Raw genomic sequence first — 24,811 nt, 5'->3', positions numbered from 1 at the left:
GTAAGTCATGTCGTAAGGTAACAGATGGAGACAAAACCCTTTTTTTGGGGGGGAGTGGCTTGTCAAGTTTTCTTTCCAAACCAGCATTCCCTAAACATCTCTCCCAGAGCCTTGTATACAGAGTGCATAAAGTGTTAAATGTTTATTGTCCTGGGGTCGACCATAAACATTGAATGCAATTCATCAGGCAAAGAGGAATTACCTTCTGTTCTGAAGATTTGTTCATTAATATCTGTTATTTGATCCCCATACACTTTAAAAAATGAAGTGCTAATTTAGCACTTACAGTGCTTGTATAGTGACTGCACTTCGAGTGCTGATTTTCTAGTTCATATTTAAACTAGAAAATCGGCACTCGTAGTGCATTCACTATACAAGCACTGTAAGTGCTAAATTAGCACTTCGTTTTTTACTGTGTATGATCTCTATCCTACATTTATATAGGGAGGTTAAGTGGAGCCAATGTAGTCAGCAGAACAACTTATGTACAAAGACCGATGCTTTTACATTTCCAATGGTACACAAAGCTGATAATTTAAGCTTATTATAATGCTTTTGATACTTTAGGCTCCGATCTCTTCATACACAATGTAGAAAGGTGATTTATCCCTGGCGAGCATTTCATGATTCATTATCATTTGTTATCTAAAATATTTTCTTGATTTTGATTGGCTGAAAAACAATGTTACTATGGTAACTATTAGATCAAAAATACTCTGTCAAATAAAACATCCTTGTAGTCACTTTATGAAATGCTCCCCAGCTCTGCATTGAGGTAGGCTTCCTAAAACCACTTAAATTTCATGACATTATACTTACACTTATTTTCATACTGAGAAAGAGTACAAGGAATACATACAAGATTCATATTATATGTCTTACGTATGATACAACACATACTTGTTACTATGCTAAGGCATTGATGATCCCAAGATAAGTTTTGATTTAATACATACACGTTATACCTGGTAGGATGCAAAAGATATTGTATGTTTGAATTTGCCAGCGCCATAATGAGGCTGCGATGGATGCAAGGAATGCTCCCCAGGGAGTGGAAAATGTGCACTTTTCGTGCGGAATTGAAATTAATCCAATGACCAGGGTAATAATATGCTGTAACACGCTTTGAGCCATTCTGGGAAAAAGCACTTATAAAAAAATGGCTAATATTATTATCATACAAAATAAGTTTACATAAGCAGTGCATGCAGCAATGTCGACCCAAAAGTAACCAAGAAAATCCGTCATTCATTACTGAACGGGTTCTTGAAATATGTATGCACTGAATTATCAAAGCAACATATACCATGGTGTCAGATCATATATTTGAAAGCAACTTTGTAAATTTGGGCAAATAATGTCTCCACCCACAACCCAATGATTACAGGGACCAAATTATTAATTAATTGCTTCAATCCAAACAGCCTACTAACTCACCAAGGTTTGTAATGAATTAGAAAATTATGAAACAGTGATTCTGATTGGTTCATGGTAAGAATTATTAATAAACAACAAGGACTGGGATTGGCCATTGCTAAGAAGCAATTAGTCACAAATGATGAAGCCCACATAAATGATCGCCAAATAATAGACATTAACCTGTGCTCACACAAAGCATAAGGAACACAGGAAGTAAATCATTGCCGGTAAAATATTCAGTAAAATGTGAAAATCAAAAAATGAAATTAAATACCGTAAAATTACTATTACAATAAAAAATACAGATGAGTTATTTTTCAGATTTGATATTGAAATAATTTCTGAAGAAAATGGATATTGGAAATGAGTGGAAAATTAAAACCACTAATGAGAAACATACATGTATCTGCAATGTAAACTCAATTCAGTTGAAAACAAATATATGGAGAAGTAGATGAAACAAAAGAACCTGAAGAAGTTACATAGTGTACCTATTCCAAAATGAATGAATGTCAGAGCCACCACTGACGGTGATCAGATCGCACTAATTCAAGAGCTGAAGAACACACACTGTACAACTGTGAGACTAATCCTTCTTTGGATTTCGTCACCAACCCCAAGAAAGTGCCCCGTTCTTGGACTTCCTTCACACCCCGCCCCCAATCGTCATCATCCCTTCTCCTTCGAAAACCGTGCTCTCTTCGTCTGTGATTCCCATAACCCCTTTGAGAGTGTCTGCGGTAATCTTGCCTCTCCTCTCGTTGAGGGTAGGTGTGTCTTGAGTGATGGTGATTTTCTCTGTAATTGCCGTCACCTCTGTGCTGCCTTTCATCTTTGTAATGGCCACTTCTATGATCATGAGACCACTGACCACCATGACGTCTCTCAGTATTTACATGATCATGACGGTCAGAACCGTGGCTGAGTCTTACTTTCAGTTGATTTCCATATTCTACAGGATAACTTTCATCCAAGTTTTCATTGTGACTGTAATTTTCCTGCCTAACATTATCTGCTCCAAACCCATATTGGCCATATCTACTACTCGTGCTTGATCCCTGATAATGGCTGATTTTGTTTGCTTCTTGCTTCGAACTACTTGCGAAGTGATCTCTATCTCTTTTTCTAGAATGTCTATCAAGTTGGACTTCTTTATTAAGTATTGGTGCCTGATTTTTCATACCTTGTGCTTTCTCCAAGGTTCCACTCTCTTTATTTTCTCCTAAATCACCACAAGTCTTTTGTTCATTCTCACATTTAGTATTATCAGTAATATCCTCATCACATTTAGCATTGTCGTCATCTGGACTCTCAGTCTGGACAGTTTTGCTAGGGCTTTCTTGTTCTTCTTCAGAGTCTGTGTGTACAGGACTATTTCTATTAAACTTTCCTACTGTACTACCACCAGTTTCTAGCTTTACAGTGCGCTGTTCTCTAATACTGGAATGCAATTCTTTACCAAGGTTATGGCCCTTAGTGTCCATGTAGTCCTCCCAACTATCAAAAAGATTGTATTCATCCGCACACTCTGAATCTGAACTCTCAGTGTTGGACCCTTGATCATCCTGTCTTCTGGTTTCTATCTGTTCCTTTGATGATTTGCTATTAGAGCCATAGCTCCTGTAACTGCTACTTGACCTTTCAGAAGATGGAGAGCGAGATTTGTCGCTTGGTGAAAGAGAAATGTCACTCCTGCTTGATGATCTACTGCTCCAGCTTCCTGAAGAGCTTGTGCTTGAGCTCCTTGAGGAACTTTGACTTTCTCTCCTTCTTGATAGCTTAAACCGCTTTTTACTCCTCTCACCAGAACTTCTATCGCTTGATGAGGATTTGTACCTTCTTCCAACCGACGAATGATCCTCATACGAACTGTCTTGCTTGGGTTCTTCAGAGTCAACATTACTTGACGAACTAAAAGACACATCAGAATCGCTGTGATCGGATTCATATTTGGGTGGTGGACTGGCAACGCATCCACCCCTCAATCTCAACGGCTCATGGTGCACAGCCTGTTCTAAATCTACAGAGAGATGTTGACAGCACTGACAAGTTTCTGAAATGCCTATATTGTAGGATGTGTTCTCAAAAACGCTATCATCAGCATGTCTGCGATAACCTCCATAGTTTTTTCCACCACCAGTATTCCCACCAACATTGCTACCCCTGTATTGGGATGAGGGTCCAAAAGACTTTGGACCACCTGCAGCACCCCTGCCTCCACCACCTCTACGATTCTGAGAGGGTCCAGAGGCACCACTTTCGTCATCTTCACTGTCAGTGTCCCACTTGCTTTTCACCTTGATGATCTCATCCTTGCAAGAGCTGGATGTCACATAGAGAATAGGAGATGGTTCTTTCTTGTCTTCAACAACCGGTGTCGGTTTTTCAGGAGGCATTGGAATATCTTCAATATTCAAAGAGGGCATCTGATGATGCTCACCTTCCTTTGCTTTGGTCCCTGCTTTTCCAATGTCTTTGGAAGAGTCAGAGTGAATCTTCTGTTCTCGTCTATTTGATTCAAATCTGCTCCCAGAAATCTCCTTCTCTCTCTCACTAGATCTTTCCTTTCTTTCCCTAGAATTGTCAACATTTTTTGCTGAATCTCTTCTATCTTTTTCCCTGGACCGTTCCCGAGACCTTTCCCCTTCTCTTTCTCTTGATTTCCTGCGGATTTCTTGAGAACTGTCTGCATTCTTCCGTGAATCTTTTCTTTCTCTGGACCTTTCCCTTGATTTCCTGCCGTTTTCTCCAAAACTGTCTGCATTCTTCCCTGAATCTCTTCCTTCCCTGTCTCTGGATTCCCTACGACTAGACCTGTCAAGATCATGGTATTGGCTTTCCTTTCTTCTATCCCTTCCTCTATCCCTATCATCTCGTATGACATCATGACTTGTTCTTCTCTCAGCATCTCTGCTTTCTTTCCTCTTTTCATCTTCTCTTGACCTTGGGCGATCTTTGTTATTTGTTTCATCAGAGTTTTTGTGGTGATCGCCATCACTCAATTTTCGTTCTTTAGTAGGCCCCTCTCTATCAAAAGATCCACTTCTTCTTCTGCTATCTTCTTTTTCTCTGCTTTCTCTTCTATTTCTTCCTCTGTCCTTGTCTTCTGATCTGTTATGTTCCTTGTCTTTCTCTCTCTCATAAGACCCAGATTTTGACCTCTGTTTTCTGTCATGAAAATCAACGGAAGTACTTCTGCCACTTCTTGAATATCTTTTTTGATTCACATCTTCTCTTGATCTACTTCTATCTTCATTCCTTCCAAAGGGGGATGGAGAACGTTTGCTTTGACTCTTCTTATTCTCTTTAGGAGACTCTTTTCTGGCATTTTTCCCACTATCAGCTGATTTGGGGCGATACCTGCTTCCCTCAGGAGATTCAAGTCTACTGCGAGTTTCACCCGATTCCTTTCTATGTCTAACTTTATCTTCTTTTTCAATATCTCTTGATTTTCGATCACGGCTATCCATCTCAAGTGAATTTGTGTCATCTTTGAAAGAGCCACTTCTTTTTCGTTTTCTTTCTCTAATAGGAGTACGCTCCTTCTTTTCCTCTTCCCTTTTTCCTTTTGGAGAGAGAGATCTTGATCTCCTGGTTAACTTCAACCTTTCATGACTGTCCTCTCTAGTCCTTGAATGCTTACCAGACTTCTCTTCTTTGTGCTCCTCAACTTTGCCTTTCCTCGGAGGGGATTCAGAGGCAGAAGAATATGACTTCTGCTGTCTCTTTTTGTCTTTCTTGTCAAATTTATTCTTCTCCCTTGATGATCCATCACCACCAAACTCAGAATGTTTATCTAATTTGCCTTGTTTATAATCCTCGGAAGGTTCTTTCCTTTCTGGCGACATACCAGCAGGAGAGGATGATTTTCTTGATTTCTTTTTGTCTCTGTCATCTGACTTATTTCTTTCCCTTGATGCACTTCTGTGCTTCCTGTTACTGGAAGGAGATTCTGCCTTAGAGTGTCTTTTACTTCTCCTTGAACTTTTGTCTACCTCTTCTTTTCTCTCAATTTTTTGCTTACTCTCTGTCTTGACTTTCATATCAGATTTGCTTTCCTCTTTTTCTGGTGATGATAATCTCTTTTGTCCTTTATGCCCAGCTTTCTTCATGTAGTGCTCCTCTGATTCTTCATCAGAAGTCATTCTTTGACGTCTCTCATCTGTTGGAGAATGGCCTGCTTCTCTGGATGACTGCCTTTTAGGGTGATCTTTCACTTGTGGAATACTATATTCGCTTGATCTGGACCGTTTCTTACCAATCTTGATCTCCTCTCCTTCGTCTGAGCTGCCTTTGGAAGCTTTTTTAACCAAAGAAGTAGACCGCGATCGTCTTTCTGACCTTATTGGCGAGTCTCCATCAATTCTGGCTTTGGAATCTTTCTTCATGTTGGTTACCTTTTGCTGCTCTGAGGAAGATGAACTTTCCAAACTGGATCTGTCTGAATAATGATCATCTCCTTTTGTATTTTTCTTGAACTTCCTCTTCTTAGAATGTTCCTCAGTTGACTTGGGTCGTTCTGGGGATTCAGAACTGAGAACCGACCGAGACGAAACTGATGATGCACGCTCCTTCTTCTTTGCTTTCTTCTTCTTGTTCTTCTTTTTCTTCTTGTGGGCTTTCCTGGGAGGGGAAGGCTTTCGCTCAGATTCTGAGCCGGAATCACTTCCAGATGTAACACTATCTGACCTCTTCTTGGACCTTTTATGCATTTTCTTAGCCTTCTTTGCTGGTTTGGATTTTTTCCTCATGGGAGAATAAGACGGAGAATCTGCACTTTCTTCAGAGACAGATGATGACGATCTGCTTCTTTTTATTTTATCCTTCTTGGTCTTCATCTTCCTTTTCTTATGAGATGATTCTTTCACTTTTTGGTCTTTCCTTTCCTTTTTGCCTTCTCTCTTCTTCAGAGGCTCCTCATCAGATGATGAAGCCACAGAAGAGTCACTATCCTTTCTGCTCCGATTCAAATCAACTTTATGCTTAGCTTTTACACTGCTATTCCTCTCCATAGACTTACGATGGTTTCTTTTATCTGTTACTTCTACCTCCTTCAATTTATCATCATCATTGCTCGAGGATGTCTCTGAAGCATGTTTGGATTTCTTTCGGATCAGGTCAGCTTTCCTAGTTTTGCTACGGCTCTTTCGCTTTGGTGAGAGGCTTCCATTTCTTGATCTCTTCTTCCCTGTGAGCCTGCCTCTTTCTGGAGACTGCACTTCTTTCAGTTCTTTCGAGCCTCTCTTGTGCTTCGGCACAGGGCTTGGTGGTTCTGACGATTCACTCTCTGAATCACTAGATGGTTCTTTCTGCTTCAACTTAGAAATCTCTGGCGAGGAGCTGCTTCTCCTCCTCAACTTTTTCTTTTTCTTCTTCTTTTTTGCCATCTTCAACTCTTTCTTGACTTTAGTATCCCCTTTCCCGTCCTCATGACCCCGGGATTGTTTATCTTTCTTTTTCTTCTTCTTGGTGGAGGATTTTTCTTCAGTGATCATTTCTCGCAGTTGTTTGGCAGATATCTGTTCCTGGGGAGACTCTTCGGATGATGTAACAAGCCCTTCTTCCTCGCTGTTATCCTTGACACTCTTCTAGCAATGAAATATGTCAGTCAATATACAAACATGGACAGTAACACAATTTGAAAGAGTTGGTGCAAAATAAATTAATATTGATTAATGTGATAAACAATGATAGGAATTGAATTACAAAAGTAAACGATAGTTCAAATTCATTATCAATATTGGAGACATACATGTTAGATGATGGGCAATCAAAATTCAGTGTTAGTTGGAAGAAAAAAAGGAACATCATTACCAATCAAAACAAAACGTAAATCAATATGATAAAAGATGAATTTGGAAGAGGCAATTGTTATTCATATCATAATTGTCAAGTCAGAATCATATCATTTTAAATTTATATATTGATAACAATGAAAAAGAAATAAAGACCCATCCATTAAATTGTATGGGAAGAGAACATACCGTACAGCAGTGATCAATTGTGAAATGGACATCGGATGACGGATGGTGGGTAGATTGTCCGGGGCAATTGAAAGACATAGAATAGCATAATCCATTAAGAGCAACAAAGTCAGAAGTCCAGGAGTACCCATCGTGTAAAACAAAGATAAACAAAATATATTCATCAATAACAAGGTCTGATTAAAGATAATGTTCAGGGGAGCATTTTCATAAAGAGATCAGTCAGTGATTTTCATTAACCTTCTTTGAGCCAATGAAATGAACCTGGGCCCCGTCTTACAAAGAGTTACGATTGATCCAATCAATCGTAACTCTATGGAGATCCATCAGTGTCATAATTTTTTATACAGGAAATATACTGAATGTCCTTTGTAAACAAAGTCAAGAAGTGACTTTTCCAGAAAGCAATGTATGCATGAATATACGTCATAGTTAGAAAATATTTTTAACTAACGTGCATAACAGATGGTGACGTCGCTGGCCGTGGCGTCCATGATTGATCGGATCAATCGCAACTCCTTGTAAGACGAGGCCCTGGACAGTTTAATCACAATGCAACTAAGAACTTGGGTTGGATGAATAGTTATTAAGATGCATGCATCGTACATACAAATTAAGATATGGGACTACACAAATAATTACCCAAAGGCAGTGCAGCATCATGAAACATCAAGGTCATATGGACAATTTGTATCAATAAAGTGAGTGTTAAAAGAACTAATATATGCCTTGACTGCAGAATTCAGAATCATGCAATACATTGCCATTTACAGACACACGCACATTCACAATATTTCAATAACAGATAGATAGCATGGGTTCTTTATTGGTTGAATGGTGCATATGCACCCAATGAATGGCATTAATGAATACTTGTCTTATTAGAATATAAAATGCTCCTGAAAGTTATTCATCAAGCAATGACACATGACCTACCTCAAAGTTACTAAAATTAATTGTTTCTCAATAAGCATCAGTTATTAGAGCTCCAAGCTTTATTATTCACATATCAAGAATTCACTGACCAACTGGAGAGATTTTTTTGTGAACTACAAGATATTCCATATAGGCTATCAAGTCGATATCCATGAAGATAAAATCAGCACTTTTTCACACTACACCACTCCATTTTCAAGGAATTTCCTGCATGAAGACTGGACAGCCCTGACTTATAGTCTCTCCAGATTCCTAACTAGATGGACGGAAAGGTAGGTAACACTATTTATGCTGAAGAGAGACAGCGTATCTTAAGCAGCCCAAACATATCTCCCTCTTTTAATTTCATACTCTAATTTCATCCTAGTTTTGAGATGGTTTCACCGGAAATGACCCCCTCACCCTTGCTTCTTCCCCTCACACTCCCTGCCCGCCTCCTCTGCTTCCTCTTCGACATGTCACTGCTTAAGATGCATCTATAAAATTCACCTATGCCGACAGCACCATCTAAAACGGACCTGAATTATTCAATGCTCTGAGGCTTGCCGCCGATCTCTTAATACCGGAGGATCTACAAGTACAAGCTTCTCCTCCATCTCAAAATTCCTCTTCTCCTTTGTCTTGTTCTTCTTTTTTATTCATCTTTCTCCTACTACTCCCCTCTTCTGTCTCTTTCTCCCCACTATGGCTCAGTTGGTACAACGGTTATCTTGTTATCAGGTGAATCAGTTCAAAGCCAAGACCATTAATCAATTCTTACTCTCCTCCATGGATGGGATGTAAAATCATTGATTTTCTAGTTGCTTACTGTACCAATGGTTCCATGATGATCTGCTATAAATTCCACCAACTAATCCAATGACCGACTTCAATCCTGGAATTAACACTATACCCTACCTTCAACTTAACATTTCAACCCTAACCCTACATCTTAAATGAAATAGAGCCAAAAGCAATTGTACATGAGGAATGAAGGTCAACATACTAACAAACATTCATACACTCAATGCAGCAGTCAAGTAAAGTGGCACAAGAACATTGAAACCTCAAAGCCCTCAAGGCCTTGGAAATACACAAACTTTAAAAGATCATTGCTAACAAAATTCCTGCATTGAAGATATCTGTATAAATTCAGGGTTACATCAACAATTCAGGGTTACATCAACAATTTAGGAGGAAAATGGGAAGGAATTTGAGAAAATATTCTGCAATCCTCCCCTCTTTCCTTACACTTAAATAATCATAAGTCTCTGTAGAAGTGCTCTGCAGTATGATAACCCAGGCTTTAGCAGAGCAGCTGTTAAGTGCTTTGGCGTTACACAGAATAAACTCCTTCCAGGATACTGTTTACCACACCTGGGTTGAGTGCGACACAATATAGATAAAAACCTTGCTGAAGGAAATTAAACACCTGTAGTACGTGTAGGATTTGAATCCAAACTCTATGATTATTCCCCAAATTTTAACTATGGGATATTAAAAAAACTATATATTCTGCTACATTATTGCTTTTTCATTCACTTTGTACATGGAGTCATGCCATGGAGTGAAAATATCATTTTCTTTTCAAAGTGAAATTAGCTGAAAATTAACCACCCTAAAATATTTAGATTTTTTTTGTGAACGGAAGGGGGGGGGGGTTGCTAGAATATTCAAATTTTCAGGAAGTCAACCCTGACATTATTACAGGCTTATTTGTCTCACTATGAACAACTTTCAGTTCTTACTCATCCACTTTAAGTTTCTAAAATTTCTAAAGTACTTTTGAAAATCACAGTAACGAATCAATTTTACTAGGTGTTTTGATGGGGGCATGTGGTGGGGGCGAGAGATATTATACAAATAATGCATGCAACCGAGTGCGTTAGTGAAAATGCAGAGCATGCGAGGTTTCTTTAGATAGATGCCGCACTTAGCACGAGCCGCTTGCGGCGAGTGCCCAGTGTGCTCCATCTGAAGAAACCGAGCTTTCTCTGCATTTACTTTTACACACGACAGAGCAAGTGCATTATTTGTTTTATAATATAGCATCACAGAAACAATTTTTTAAAAAGTTACAGTAGAGATTTGTTGGACTTCTACCGCACTGGTTTGCTTGAGCGTGAATGTCAATTTTTGTTGCGCACCTTTTGCACTGCCATGCAGTGCACAAAAAGTTGGATGTCATGTGATGCGTATTGGCCAATTGCGATGCTTGAAATAATACACCTATTTTATAACATATTTCAAGGAGTCTCCTTGACAACATTGGTAGATAAGTTGATAACAATGAAGCAGTTTATCTAAACCCCTCAAAAAAAGTTCTGCAACTCAAGTTTGAGTGCTAATAAATTTGTTAGTGTGCCATCATCATATGTAAAAGTGGTATCATTGGAAAGCATGTTTATTCTTCTTTACGATCATGTGTCATTTGTAATAATAGTGTTGTCATGGAATACACGGACATGATAAATATGCAGCAATGTAAAAAATGAAATATTGCAAAATTCGTTTGCCATGTCATGTTTGAGTTTTGCAACTCAAACTCCAAGTGTGAGTGCTAATAAATTTCTTAATGTGCCATCATCATGTGTAAAAGTGATATCTTTAGAAAGCATGATTATTCCTCTTTACAATCATGTGTCATTTGTAATGCTAGTGTTATCATGAAATACACAGACATGATAATACGCAGCAATTGTTAGAAATGAAATGTGGCAAAATGCGTGGTTTCCAATAGCGAATTTCCAATTGTTTTGAGGATGGACCGAGTGCATTCACTGTCACCTGCATGGTGGAAATTCTATAGAAATGGAGACTCTTGTTAGAAATCAATGCAATTTGCAACATTTCACTTCTGACTTTTCTCAATGGTCAGGGTGATTGCATATTCCATGATTACATAATCACAGCAAATAGCATGTCATTGCAAAGAGGAATAATTTAGCTTTCCAATTATACCAGTTTCATCTTTTATACTTCATTAACCAAAAAGATATCATCCCCAAAACTGAGTTGCAAAACTTTTTTTGAGGGGTTTATATCACATCATACAACCTTCACCCTTTACTCACCCGTCTAGAAGTTTTCTCAAGTCTTTGTAAACACACGAGGGCGTCCTTGAAATCCGGGTTGAGGTCCACAGCGCTCTGATAACAATCCTTGGCTTTGTCTTTCTCATCGTTATCTTCACATCTATGAATATCAAACAGTGGAATTTTTCAAACATCATTCAGTGTTAAACATAACAAGTGGAACGCATCTGGCAGTCTCACCTGCATTACGCGATTTGATATAGCAGCAGTGCTGCCTTTGAAAACAGCTACATGTAATGAATAATCATTCACAGAATAAAACACTAAGGTGATAATAAAATATGTCAATTGACCCAAAATGACCTTTGACCATGATCATGTGACCTAAGACATGTGCAAAACAATAATTCACACTTGATTACCATTATGTCGATGTTTAATGAACTACATCCAAAAACGTTATGATGCCAATTTAACACATACTCCCAACACGGACAGTTTACCTTTAAATGACCTTTGACCTTGGCCATGTTCCTGAAATGCGCACAGGGTATTCAGGGACACATGACTGCTCTTATGTCCAAATTTCAAGAACTAGGTGACAATTCCTTAAATAACTCCAACATGGCGAAAGTTCGTTGACCCTAAGTGACCTTTGACCTTAATCATGTGACCTGAAACTCAGGCAGGATCTTTAGTGATTTATGCATAAGTTTTATGAAGTAGGTCCATATATTTTCGAAGTTATGACATTTCAAAAACTTAACCTTGGTTAAGATTTCGATATTGATTCCCCTAACATGGTCTAAGTACATTGCCACTAAATGACATTTGACCTTGGTCATGTGACATGAAACTCAGGCAATATGTCAAGCAATACTTGATTACTCTTATGTCCAAGTTTCATGAATTAGGTCCATATACTTTCTAAGTTATGATGGCATTTCAAAGACTTAACCCTGGTTAAGATTTTGATATTGATGACGCCACTGTCGGAAAAGCGGCGCCTATAGTCTCGCTCTGCGCAAAATAGACTCAGCCAAATTCCCGTGTGTGCCCTCAATATATCGATCGGCCAGTTTTGTTTACGATTTTAAAAGTGAGTGAACAAACTCAACTTTTTCCCCCTTTTTTAAGGTCTGGCTACTGCTTCAATGTCAGGATTCATGCTGTCCGTTAGACCTTCATCCATAGAACTGAGGCGGGTGCATGATTTTTTTTCTTTTTCTCTAATTTTGGGTGCTTTTGATACCCAAACCTTGACGCTACCCATGTTAGTATTTGTTACCGGTGGCAGCCTTTGGTTACCTTCTGGGTTCCGGTCCTAAGTGTGCCAGAGCTCTCTGGGTTTGTTTAAGGCTAAAGCTAATGGCTAGACAAAAAAATCACTCACTGTTTTCCTTTCTCATACAGAGTCTGACACATGTATCTATTGGCATTCTTATGAGACGGTTTGATTCTCAAAGCTTCAGCAAAATCTTTGATGGCCTTGGACAAGTTGTTCTGGTTTGCAAACCTGAAAAAAATAAGAATAAAAAGTGAGAACAGAAAATTATATATTTTTTTTCTTCCGAACATTCATGTGCAATCAGTATCTAATGGTAATGATTCCACCCTGAAAATTTCAGATTCTCAAAATAAGTTATGAAATGGATGGGGTTTTTTCAGAGGTAATTACTTCAGTTGTCCAAGAGTGGATAAAATTCAGCATATTATATACCTAACCTGCACAAATTTGTGATCAGTTTTGTTGTAAATATGTGGAAGTTGTGTTTTACAAGTAAACATACGGTAGTAACTAAAAAATCATCTCAAAGTCTCTGTTGAGCTTGGCAATTGTTTGGGCTATGCCCCTCAAAGCAGTCAATAAATGTACTATATCCATTACTCTTACAATGCCCCCCATGCAACAAGGCCTTCTACATTTTCTGCATCAATTTCAAGAGCTCTGTTGAGCTGGTCAATAGTGTTGTCTATGCCCCTTAAAGCAGTCAATAAACATACTATAACCATTATACTTACAATGCCCCCCGTGCAACAAGGCCTTCTACATTCTCTGCATCAATCTCCAGGGCTCTGTTAAGCTGCTGCATGGCTTCAAGATAACGGCTTGCTTTGAAATGCTCCACACCTCGAGCAACACTGTTAAGAAGATGTTCAATATACCCCCATGCAGTTACTTTGAGTTTAAGGTGTTGCATCCATTAGGGACATGGTATATCTTAGGATAGTGTAGTAGGTTTCACGGTACACCATGTACCTCTACTGTGTGTGTACCACAGCTGATTCAACGAGTCTGCATAGTAGACTAGGTCTACTGTGTTCGCTCGCCCTTTCAGGCTGGTGTGCAAACCAGCACCAGCGCGATGCATGCGCTGAGATCCAACCATACGAGCCACACACAGTCTGCATAGCAGACTATATCTTACTTGGCCAAGTGTTGGTCGTGAAAAGGACTTGCCCAGAAAGATACATGGTGTACCGGAAAAACTACTACACTCTTCTTCTTCACCATTGAAACCTTCAGAAATTACATTTATATTTTAGGATTTATGCCATACTGCTCTCTCCAACCTCACAACATGTCATTTGTGAGGACAAAGAGAGAGTAAACTGGAAACATCTAAAAAAACTGAAGCACATTGGGTGATTTCAAGTATGGTGTTTGGTGTTGGTGTTGAGAGCGTGAAAAGGCTGCTAAACCAAACTCCAACACCAAGCTGGGTTCAGAGGAACGATATCGATCATACATTGTAGCCTATGATGTCACGCCTCTGCCCTGCTGATCATATGACGGAATGAAATCAGGGAGAAATTGCTATAAAATCTTGTCGTACAGAATGCAAAGGTTAAAATCACTGAAAATAACAGAAAACGGAAATCATATTTCATTAAAATGTATAAAACTCTAAATGAATTGTGCTCATCTTAAATGTAAAATATAATTTTACAGGGATGTTTCGTGTTCACCGCCTGTTCATGAGCAACAGTTCATCAACACCAACAACAAATTTGAAATCACGAATTTCCCAATCCCTGAGGTTGTTGTCGGTGAATGGGGAAATTACACGTAGATCGTCAACAGCAATAGCAATGTTCGGTTAAGCAGACAACATTCAACACCAGCACTCAACACAAACTGCAGGAAATATGTCATATTCGCCGAGGTCAATCCCAACACCAGCGTGATTTCAAGTACGGTGTGAATTTTGCTGGTGTTGGTGTTGTGCCAACACCAACAACAGCCTCAACACCGTACTTGAAATCACCCATTGACATCATAGATAAATGTCAAACCAACCAGTTTTAAAGCTGAGCCAATGACTTTATATTAATAAATACGGTGCCAATTTGAAGATTGTGGAATTAATTCACATTGTAAAAGGAAAGGGGCAGTTCCATAAAATAGTAAACCTTTTGTTCAAAATTTCAAAATCCTACAAACAGAACAAATTAGGTATCACATGAAAGCTAAGACACTGAAATGTATAAATCTGAAAGAAATAATTTCAAACAATGTATCGTTTCATTTTGACAAGGCATTGAAATCACCATAGCAACAAAACAGAATTTTACTTATTTTCAAAGGTCAAGTTTGCAACAAATTTTAAACCTTTTATAAGCTTTGAAATAATTAAAGTTGGATGTTGTCCAAGTTGTTATTATGTCAGGTTTCTAAAAAATAAGTTAGGTTTTTTCTATTTTTCTTAAATTTCTTAAACCGAATATATTAAAAGCAGGCACTTTCAAATGTACGTCCGACCCCTTTTCACATACACTTTTTTTCTTACAAGCAAAACAAAAGCAGATAAATTTTCCCAAAGTCAGATGCAAAGCAAGCTTGGTTTGTTTAATATATACACCAGAAGGTAGCTCACCACTAGTCCGGGATTTCAAGTTAAGTGGGGGTCGGACGTACAACTTTTTTGTACGTCCGACCCCTTTGAAACTTTTTTTTATGAAGTTATCTTTCACTGCTCAGATGTTTTTTGCAAAAGTTTAATATCATAACATCTTTTACTCATATCAATCTTTCAAAATTGAATACAAATTTCAATTTCAATCTAGTTTAAAATGACCTTTTTTGTATTTCTTTACCCAACAAATACTGGGGGCAAAATTCACCTTCCATCTTAAACATTTTGCATGATAGTTCTTTAACACACCTTGATATCGCTGTATAGTTTTATTGGTTTTTTTCTTTGAAGTCTTGCACAAGTTTTGAGACCAATTTCACAAAGAATACCTCACATTTTTGACATGTAGATTTTTAAATGATGATATCATCTTCAAGAAATGGTGATTTATTTGTGTATTGTGTGCATATTCAATGGAAACTGCCTTCCTTCATCTCAAATTATCACATAACTTAATGAATTTAGTGGTAATTATGACTGAATAATAGCCTGCAGAAAATTAAAAAAGAAAATAAAAATTAAAACCTACAAATACATGAGAAATTTAATAAACAAAGAAGTTCCATATAAAAGTAGAAATTGCCCCTTCCCCTCAATCTCAGGTACAGCAATTGCCCCTCTATGAGAAATAGATCTGCCCATTTGCTATAATGATACATGGATGTCTAGACTATTCTACTTTTGCCTATAGGGGTGTAAGTTAAGAAAATGTGAAGGGTTATTCATTTAATTTTGACTTGTTCTCATTTCTTTATTTCTGCATCAACCTTGTTCAAACTTGGTACAAATGATCCTTGGTTGATACCATGTGTGTGTTGATGAGGTCAAAGGTCATCTAGGGGTCAAAAGGTCAAAAGATAGGAGGCCATTTAGTCATTTTTTGACAGATTTTGTTTAAATCAATTTTTTTTTTGCATCAATATTGTTCAAACTTGAAATACAAAATCAGAGGGTAATACAATATTTTTGTTGATGAAGATGATAATTTCTAAGGTTATTTAGGGGTCAAAAGGTCACTTTTGCTCATTTTGTTATTCAAGGTCAATTGTTCAAGCTTTCTAGGGGTCAAAAGTTAACTTTTGATACCGGTAGTTTTTTTATGTGTATTGTATTCAAATGTATTTGAACTTGGAACAAATTATCAGTGGGTAGTACCACATATTTGTTAAAGAGGATGGAGAGGTCAAATGTCATCTAGGTGTAAAAATGTCAAATGACATATTTCTGCATTAATTTTGCCCAAACTTGGAACAAAACGATCAGTGGGAAAAATTACATGTGTTCTTGAGGATGGAGAGATCAAAGGTCATCTAGGGGTCAAAAGGTCATATTGCATGTTTTTTTATTGCAACATCAGGGAAGACTCATGGTTCGTAACCCACCTTGTAAAAACAAAGTTTGTAACAGAACAAGTTTTTTTAATGTTGAAGAAATTCTTTGTCATGTCTTTTGCAAACCATTAAAAAAAATACATTTTACGTGAAGTTTAACAGTATCCTGCATTGTGTGAATAGTTGAGTTGTTTCATTATTGATGTGATCTAAAAATGTAGACATCAAAATGGAAACAGTTTAAACCCACTGACTCATTTGTAATAGATATGAGGTGCATTTTGCTTGACTGTAAGAAAATCAGTATGGGGGTCGGACGTACACTGTCTGAATGCATGTCAACTTTAATCAAGCATAACTCTTCACCATCATCAGATTCATTTGTTAATTCCGTCTTATATGAAAGACAACTAACCAAACAGTATGTATATTAAAAAAATCCAGTTTAGAATGTCTATGTTTTGTGTAACTGATCTTCAAAGGGGGTCGGACGTACTGTGTGCAAATATTTTGCACAATGTACGTCCGACCCCTTCAAAGTGTACGTCCGACCCCAAATAGATCAGCCTGTAACTAAAACAAGGCAATGCCTATCAATTTCTTTGCTTCATTTCTTGTAAGATTCATCCTTTAGCTAACAGCTCATATTAGAATTTTAGTACCTGCAACACAAAAATCACAGAGATTTTGACATGAAATCTAAAAGCATAAAACCTGCTTTCGTCTGATGTACGTCCGACCCCTCACATTTTTGCCCATATTTTCTATTCTTCATATTGCAGCCTGGTCCTGTCATGGTGTAATGATAACCTAGGTCACATGTTATGATATACTAAAATAAATAAAACACTGCTATCAAATTAAAGGAGATACAGCTCTTAAATGTGTCCGAATGTACGTCCGACCTTTATGGAATGACCCAAAGGCTTACAATCACGGCATTGAGGATATTCATGGACATCTAATACAAGATTATTTCATAATATAATAAGAATCAAGAATCATTATCGTAAGAAACCATCTTACCTTTCCATGGCCCATTTGTGTGATTGCCATTTCCTCAATGATTCTGCATACTCCTCTGTCGGGAAATTAGCACTGAAAAAGAATTTTAAAAAAATCAAACTTATATAGAGCGTTGTGGCCCAGTGGATTAGTCTTTGGACTTTGAAACAGAGGGTTGTGGGTTTGAATCCCAGCCATAACGTAATTTCCTTCGGCTAGGAATTTATCCACATTGTGCTGCACTCAACCTAGGTGAAGCGAATGGGTACCCAGTAAGGATTTATTCCTTTAACCCTATCTAGGCCGGGGGGGCTCGGAGGCCCCCCTCAACGAATCGCGCGATATTTTCGCCGTGCAAAATTTTTTTACCACGCCGCTCGCTGACTTTTTACTTTCAAGTCTTGCGCAACTTTTGAGACCAATTTTGCATCACCCGGGTACGTGGTTCTGAAATTACGCAACATTATGTAAGTGCATGTCAGACCGAAAATTGTTCAAAAACGTGATTTTGTGTACAAAGTCAATGCAAATTGTGTTTTCAACCAAATTTCATAAATGTATGATTATTTTTAGTTTTGCTAGTCTAAATGTATTCATTTTATGCTTTTTATGATCACAGAAGAGTCCCCAACAAATTTCATTGAAAAAACAATGAAAAACAAAGAAATACGTAAGAAATTGCAAAAAACAATATAATACATAAGAAAATGATTTGATATCACAATTTTTTTCATGTACACTTGCTAAGGACACCACAAAGAGTTTCTATACCAAAAATTAGTACATTTGGAGTTCTATTTAGGGAGTTAGAGGAAAAAGTATGATTTCGCATACTAATTACACATAAATTAGCATAATCACTTAATAGCGATTCGCATGAAATAAATTACTATACAATCTTGTAGATTATGTCCTAGGCAACCCACGTGCCAATTTTCGGCGCGATCGCGCGGTCGACGGCCGAGATCTTAGGGGGGGGCCTGGGAGGCCCCCCCGGCCATAGGAACTCCCAAAATACCCCGGCCTAGATAGGGTTAATGCTTTAGCGCCTATTAATATGGCGGCTCGGCTATGACTGGGGTAATAATATGATATCATGTATCAAAGCACAGTTGAGTATATACACAAAGTAACTGCGCTGTATAAATGGACATTATTATTTATTATAATTTTTTTCAAAATTCATATTTTATTTAATCATTTGCCAATGATAACAATACATGTAAAGGCCACCGCACACTTTACGACCCGACCGGTCACCGACTGGCTTGCGACTGTGTGAGGGGAGATGTGACGTCACAGCTCTTGTCAGCTTGAGCGTCGCAGACCGGTCAGAGACAAGTCGCAAGGAAAATCGGAAGGATTTGACATGTCAAATCCTCATGACTGGATCGCAAGCTCAATCCAACCTCCAGCCAATCAGACAGCAGATTTGCATAACGCATATTATGATAAACAACGCGCATACGCAATAGTAAGCGCAATTTCTCAGATGCTATGCCAAAAAGCAAAAAGCACATGCGTGAGTCGCAGATCAGATCGCAAGGTGTCGAGGCTTATGACTGCCTTGCGATTCATCTCCCCTCACTCAGTCGCAAGCCAGTCGCCGACCAGTCGGGTCGTAAGGTGTGCGGTGGCCTTTAGTGTCTGTTAGGTGCTTATCATCCCATGCATGCCCCAAGATCCAGAAACTCTGGGTTTCTGTATGTCCACATTCCCAGAAATCATTGGATATTCAAGCTTCTGTGCATACCAGACCAACCCTGTGCAACTGGCTGTCACAGGGTCTGAAAATGACATCTCTAAGAGCAAACCAAAGGTTCTATTCATTACGATGTGTGTTTGAATGTCAAATTTTCTCTTTCTCTTTTCTTTTTTCTTCCCTGTGTTCTCAACGTGCCTTGAGCAGTTTTCTCCAAAGAGGAAATAGTGCTCTCAAAATATCACACATTATAATATAAGTGTATCAAACATGTCTGTCATCACTCATCAGTGTATACTTGCAGATTACCAGAAGTTCTAAACAAGAGGTATATACATTTATAACCCTGTCAGGCTTCATACAGACCTTTAATTGTTGATTGGTTACAATCACACTTGTACATCTTCAATTTTATTGAGAGAGCATTACTTCATAATTCTGTCTCAAATGCTACTAGCAATTCTCATAGGTAAAAAAAATTCTACAATAAAAAGCACTCACGGATACAAAGAATAGCAATTATTAAAGTACCACTTCAGTTGATACTTGCAAGTGATTTTGGTCTTGGCAAAGTATTACAAAAAATACCACGTTCATATTAGCAGAGATGCTAACTGATAGCTCAAAAAAATCCTGAAAACCCAGGCCGGGGTCCAGGGGCCCGCCCAGGGCCCCTGGCGGGGTCAAGGGCGAAGCCCCCTGAAGCTGGAACGTTTTCTTATTCTTTAGAGGGCTGAAATCATTAATCTACAGTAGTACATAACAAATAATTAATGACATAATTAACTTCATATCATAGGCAAGAAAGGTGCTCAAAAACAAAAAAAATCATGTTACCCGTACTCATTACGGTACGGGTTAACCTGCTGCGGGTTAATATGCTGCGGCCAATGGGTGCGACTCGGGACGGGTGTATGTAGCAGCTGGGGTGCCCTTTTTCACTCACTGTACTCATCAACAAGACAATCCTATACTATTGAAAATCCATAAATCACAATTTCTATCAAAATGATGGATAGTTCACACATATGAATTGATGAATACGCACCAGAGAACACATATTTCATGGTAGCAAATAGGTTTTCAGCTGAAATCCCGCGGCAGACAACCAATCACTCACGCAGCAGCAGGCAATTGCAGCCACACCGGGCCGTGCTTCGAGCGGTTCTACCGGGCGATCGCCCGACTGGGATAGCGCTGACACCCGTATCCGTACCGTGCAAGTACAGTACCAGCTAAACTTCATGCTGCGCACAACGCTAATAATTTTCCGTCTGCGCAAATTGGCCATCCAAAATTGAAATTGCGCTCTCCGTAGCGAACTCCGTGACAAGATTTGGAGGGGAAATTTTTACGGATTTCACTTTGACAATCAATTTTTTTTCCCGGAATATTTTTCAGCAAAGGAAAAAATCCGGAATTCCGGAAAAATCCGGAAAATTAGCAACTCTGATATTAGTCAATGAAACATCAATCTATTTTGAAGGGAGATTAGAAGCCTTCATCCAGGGGAGTATTTCATAAAACAAATATTTCACTGACAATTGTTATAAGCTACTGAAATCCTTACATCTGATTGGCTCAGAACATGAAACCCTGACCCTTGACTCACCTCTGCAATCCAGGCATCAGGGAAGGTGGGGCTGTATCGTCTATATCAAGCATGTTAGCCAGGCAGGATACATTATAAGGGTTGTCAAAGCCTAGAGTATTGTCCAACATCTCGTCATAGGACTCCTGTGTCTCTCGCTGGGTTTGAGAGCGACGGTAATGCACAGGAAGCTCACCTTCGTTGATGATACCCTGTATAAGTGAATAGGAGATAATTTCCGATCAATTGTTGTGTTGCCTTTTTTGTGGGGGGTAGTTTATTCTGGATAAAGGCAGGCAGGCACAATGCATCACTTAAAACAAATTGAAATGGGTAGAACTTTTTTTTAGTATTGTGAAAGGATAAGTATGGAAGAGAGCAAGAGAGACAGAGAGGACAAAAAGAGAAATCAAAAGAAAATTAGATGAACCAGAAAAAGAACAGAACCAACATCAATTGTTGGTGAGATTTAATGTCACTTGAACATGGAAAAATAAATCCTCATAAGCTTTATTATATAAGTACAATTTACAACAAGTAAATAGACTAATTCTAAATTAAAAGTAAACATAAATGCTGCTTAAGTCAAGCTTTTTTAAGTTGCAGTGGAGGACATTTGATCAAGGCCGAGTTTCACTGTTGGTTTATGTCTGTAGAGAATACTTACAAGAAGGTTTTCATCATTCTGTTCACCCTGGTTGATCATCGTCAAGATGACCTTCTCGTTGACTGCATCCGTCTTCACCACTCTACACCGGACCACATCACCAGCACGGAAATCATCAAGCTGAGACTTCTGGGAGTACCTATCACCAAGCTCTCCCTTCGGAAGCAGTCCAACAATGTCACACTCTTGAAGATACCTTCAATCAAATGAATTTATAAAACAGAAAAGAACAGGAGAATAAATCTTTTTTTCCAATGATGTTCATTTTCTATTTAATCAAATATTACAGATTAAAACCCTGCAAAGATAAAACTGACCTTCCACTTCAGAGATCAGCCTAACAACATGACAATCTCAACTATACCTTCTTAATTTTCATTCAAATAAATAAAAATGTAAACGCAAAGATAATTACGCTTTACAACCGATGGCTGAAAAGACAGTACAATTGCTAATTTTATGAAAATAATTAAGTGATCTTTGAATTACATATGTGGAAAATAAATGTGGAAAATAAAATTGAACTGAATTAAATTGATGTAAACAATATGAACCATTCTAAACTTTTATCTCATTTTGTTGAAAAAGTGTAAACATGACACTGGTATAGAAATAAAAAGTCTTCTTGTTTTTGCCTCTTTTCATTTCACATATTTGACCAATAACAACTCATCATTTGCCATGCACTTAGAGAAGCACATAAAAAAATTACAGGTCATAGGATTTTTTTTTCAGTACATTTTTTGTGGTACCAGCCATGGATCGGGGAGGGGGGGGGGGTGGCCGGGCACAAGGGTAATTTTATAGCCCCCAGCCCAAAGTTGCCTCCCCCTCTGCATTCCCTGTGCCTCTCTATCTTAAGTTGGGGATGAAAAATCCCCTGTTTGGGAGTGAACAGTGAACAAAATATTTTAAATGATAAATTCCTGGATCCACCTGTTTGGTACCAAAATGAAGCTAGCAGCTAGAATGTCATGAGTTTGTTACATACCTGGCATCTTTTCCACACAAGCACACCACTTGCACAAACATGCCGAAATCTTTGATGGCCACGATCGATCCTGCAATGATATCGCCAACGGCAAGGATCTCAAAGAGTCTTTTCCTAGACTGGTCCGGAGGAATGACCATGAACTGCTCCATTGGGGGTAAAGTAGCATAGTAGTCTAGGTCAACGGTGTCCTGGAGGCTTGGTAATGTGGCAGACTCTTTGGCTCCTTGAGATGCCTTGAATAGAAGGTGGGCTTTCTTCGATATGAAATTATGGAGCTGGGATACAAATCCATCACTGAAAAAGTAATAGACAAAAAAAATTAAAGCTATCACTTCTTTCAACTTGTTTTAATGTATAAGCCATGCAGAATGTACAGTGCTCAGACAAATACCAGTTTGTCTCTGATAGGGAATGAAGTTAGCGATCAAAACTCATGTACATAGAGGGTGTGCATGCATGTGGGTATACATTCTTATAATTTGGTCGGCTAACTTAATTCAGTATAGACTTACCATATTTACAAAGAAAAGCTGAAAATTGAGTTAAGATCCCAGTCAAAATGAAGTTGTTCCCAATGCTCTAAGTGGTTTCAATTCAGGTAATTCATTTATTATATTTCAACATTTAGACCCCTACTGGAGAGTAAATTTGGGCATTACTTGAGCTGAAATAATTGCTAAGAAGTACATGCAACATGTTTTGTACTAACAACATGTCTAACAGGCATTTGAGCTGGCTTGCCTGTCTTCTTATAAAATCTATTAAATAATACTATTAGGATCTATATTATAAAAGGCTTAGAGTAGGTCTAGATCCACATAATCTACATGTAGACTTCTACTATAATATTTGAATTAGTTCTTCGTATTTGATTATGGTAGTAGCTTAAATTAAAGGTCAAGTCCTTCCCAGAATAAATGTTGATTTAAATAGAGGAAAATAAAACAAGCATTATGCTGAAAATTTCATCAAAATCGGATGTAAAATAAGAAAGTTATGACATTTTACAGTTTCGCTTATTTTTCACAAAACAGTGATATGCACAACTCAGTGACATGCAAATGAGACAGTCGATGATGTCCCTCAGTCTATCTTCTTTATTGTTTGAAATATTTCAAGGACGTGAATATAACTATTTGTGAAATTACGTGAACCTTTAAAATGTCATAACTTTTTTATTTTACATCCGATTTTGAAGAAATTTTCAGTGTTAAGTTATGCTTGTTGGATTTTTAAATTTTTATTCGAATCAACTTTTTGTTGGGGAGGACTTGTTCTTTATTGGTTGAAACAAGTTAATATCTGACTTCTGTGAAGTAGTAGACCATCTCAATATAATGAAATGAATTTGATGAAGTCTCATTTACTCTCAGCCTCACAATAATAAAAAAAATGACAAGTCGTCGTGCATTGACAATGATCAAACTCAAAAGAGTCACGCATGACATAAAAAGTTCATCCTTTTCTTACTCTTTAAACAATTTGGTCTTCGTGGACAGGTCATCAAATGGCTCATGGAGCTCCCGCGGCACACCAAGTGGTAGAATTTCCGGTGAAGTGTCTGATTTTGAAGACTCTTCGGCACTTGATTCAGCTGTTGTTGAACGCGATTGCACATGAACAAGATCTCGCATGGTCCCCGTCAAACGTACGCTGTCTTGGTGGGGAGCCCCCGCGGTAGTGTCGGGGTGATTCAAAGCCGATTCCCGATGGTTGTCCTCCCCTGCTTTCTGATCAGCAAGCTGTTCATCTTCATTTTCTCCTTGCATGAAAATGAAATCTTCTTGAAGATGCTTTTCTGTGAGGACCGAAAGATTCTGACCGTGCATACGCACGGCTTGCTGGAACAAACTTCGTTGCATTTTCTGAGAGACAACTTCAGGTGAAAAATCCAACTTTTTACAACATCGCATCTAGCGACATTTTTCGTGGCCTGTGCATATCGTAAAGGACCCTGCTTTCAGGGATAGATCACACGTTGGTTGGTTGGTTGAGTTTAGTGTAGAGGTGACGCTACCATCGATATATCCGATGATTTCCGCCAGGCTAAACGAGAGGGATTTCACCCTCCCCTGTACAGCTCTCGACATTCGATTTTGTTATATTGCACTGTTTGTGAGATATAGATTCACCGAGGAAAGGCGTTGTGTAGTATTCAAATCTTATGAGTATTTTGTTTAAACATCGTTTGTTAGATTTAACAGTTAGTACTCGTGCTTGTGTTTTCCTTTCATGGATGTGGGTGTTAGTT

The 24,811-nt window shown here is 38.3% G+C and overlaps 1 protein-coding gene across 3 annotated transcripts; it reads right to left on the bottom strand.

Moving 5' to 3' along the window:
• Positions 1-1,106: 1,106 nt before the first annotated feature.
• LOC121430074 (zinc finger CCCH domain-containing protein 13-like) lies at positions 1,107-24,519 on the bottom strand. Of its 3 annotated transcripts, XM_041627349.1 has the most exons (10): positions 24,031-24,519; positions 22,558-22,854; positions 21,567-21,762; positions 20,921-21,111; positions 17,628-17,699; positions 13,376-13,495; positions 12,747-12,869; positions 11,393-11,513; positions 2,642-7,007; positions 1,107-2,602 (listed from the first exon to the last, which is right to left on the bottom strand). In XM_041627349.1, exons 1-10 carry the CDS (start codon positions 24,471-24,473, stop codon positions 1,932-1,934), a joined length of 6,600 nt encoding a protein of 2,199 aa, XP_041483283.1. In that variant the 5' UTR covers positions 24,474-24,519; the 3' UTR covers positions 1,107-1,931. The 3 variants fall into 3 exon arrangements, with proteins under 3 accessions (XP_041483283.1, XP_041483281.1, XP_041483282.1); XM_041627347.1 differs by having other exon boundaries at positions 1,107-7,007; XM_041627348.1 differs by having other exon boundaries at positions 1,107-7,004.
• Positions 24,520-24,811: the final 292 nt, after the last annotated feature.

The sequence above is a fragment of the Lytechinus variegatus genome, chromosome 16 (assembly GCF_018143015.1).
Source record: "Lytechinus variegatus isolate NC3 chromosome 16, Lvar_3.0, whole genome shotgun sequence".
Lineage (NCBI taxonomy): Eukaryota > Metazoa > Echinodermata > Echinoidea > Temnopleuroida > Toxopneustidae > Lytechinus > Lytechinus variegatus.
This window is presented reverse-complemented; position numbering and strand designations above follow the sequence as displayed.

Excerpts from the sequence above, each read along its gene's own strand:
- LOC121430074 (XM_041627347.1), bottom strand. The coding sequence starts at position 24,473 with ATGCGATGTTGTAAAAAGTTGGATTTTTCACCTGAAGTTGTCTCTCAG. Across the intron at positions 21,112-21,566 it reads AGAATGATGAAAACCTTCTT|GGTATCATCAACGAAGGTGA; the intron begins GTAAGTATTCTC and ends TCACTTATACAG. Across the intron at positions 7,008-11,392 it reads TTGAGAAAACTTCTAGACGG|AAGAGTGTCAAGGATAACAG; the intron begins GTGAGTAAAGGG and ends TTTCATTGCTAG.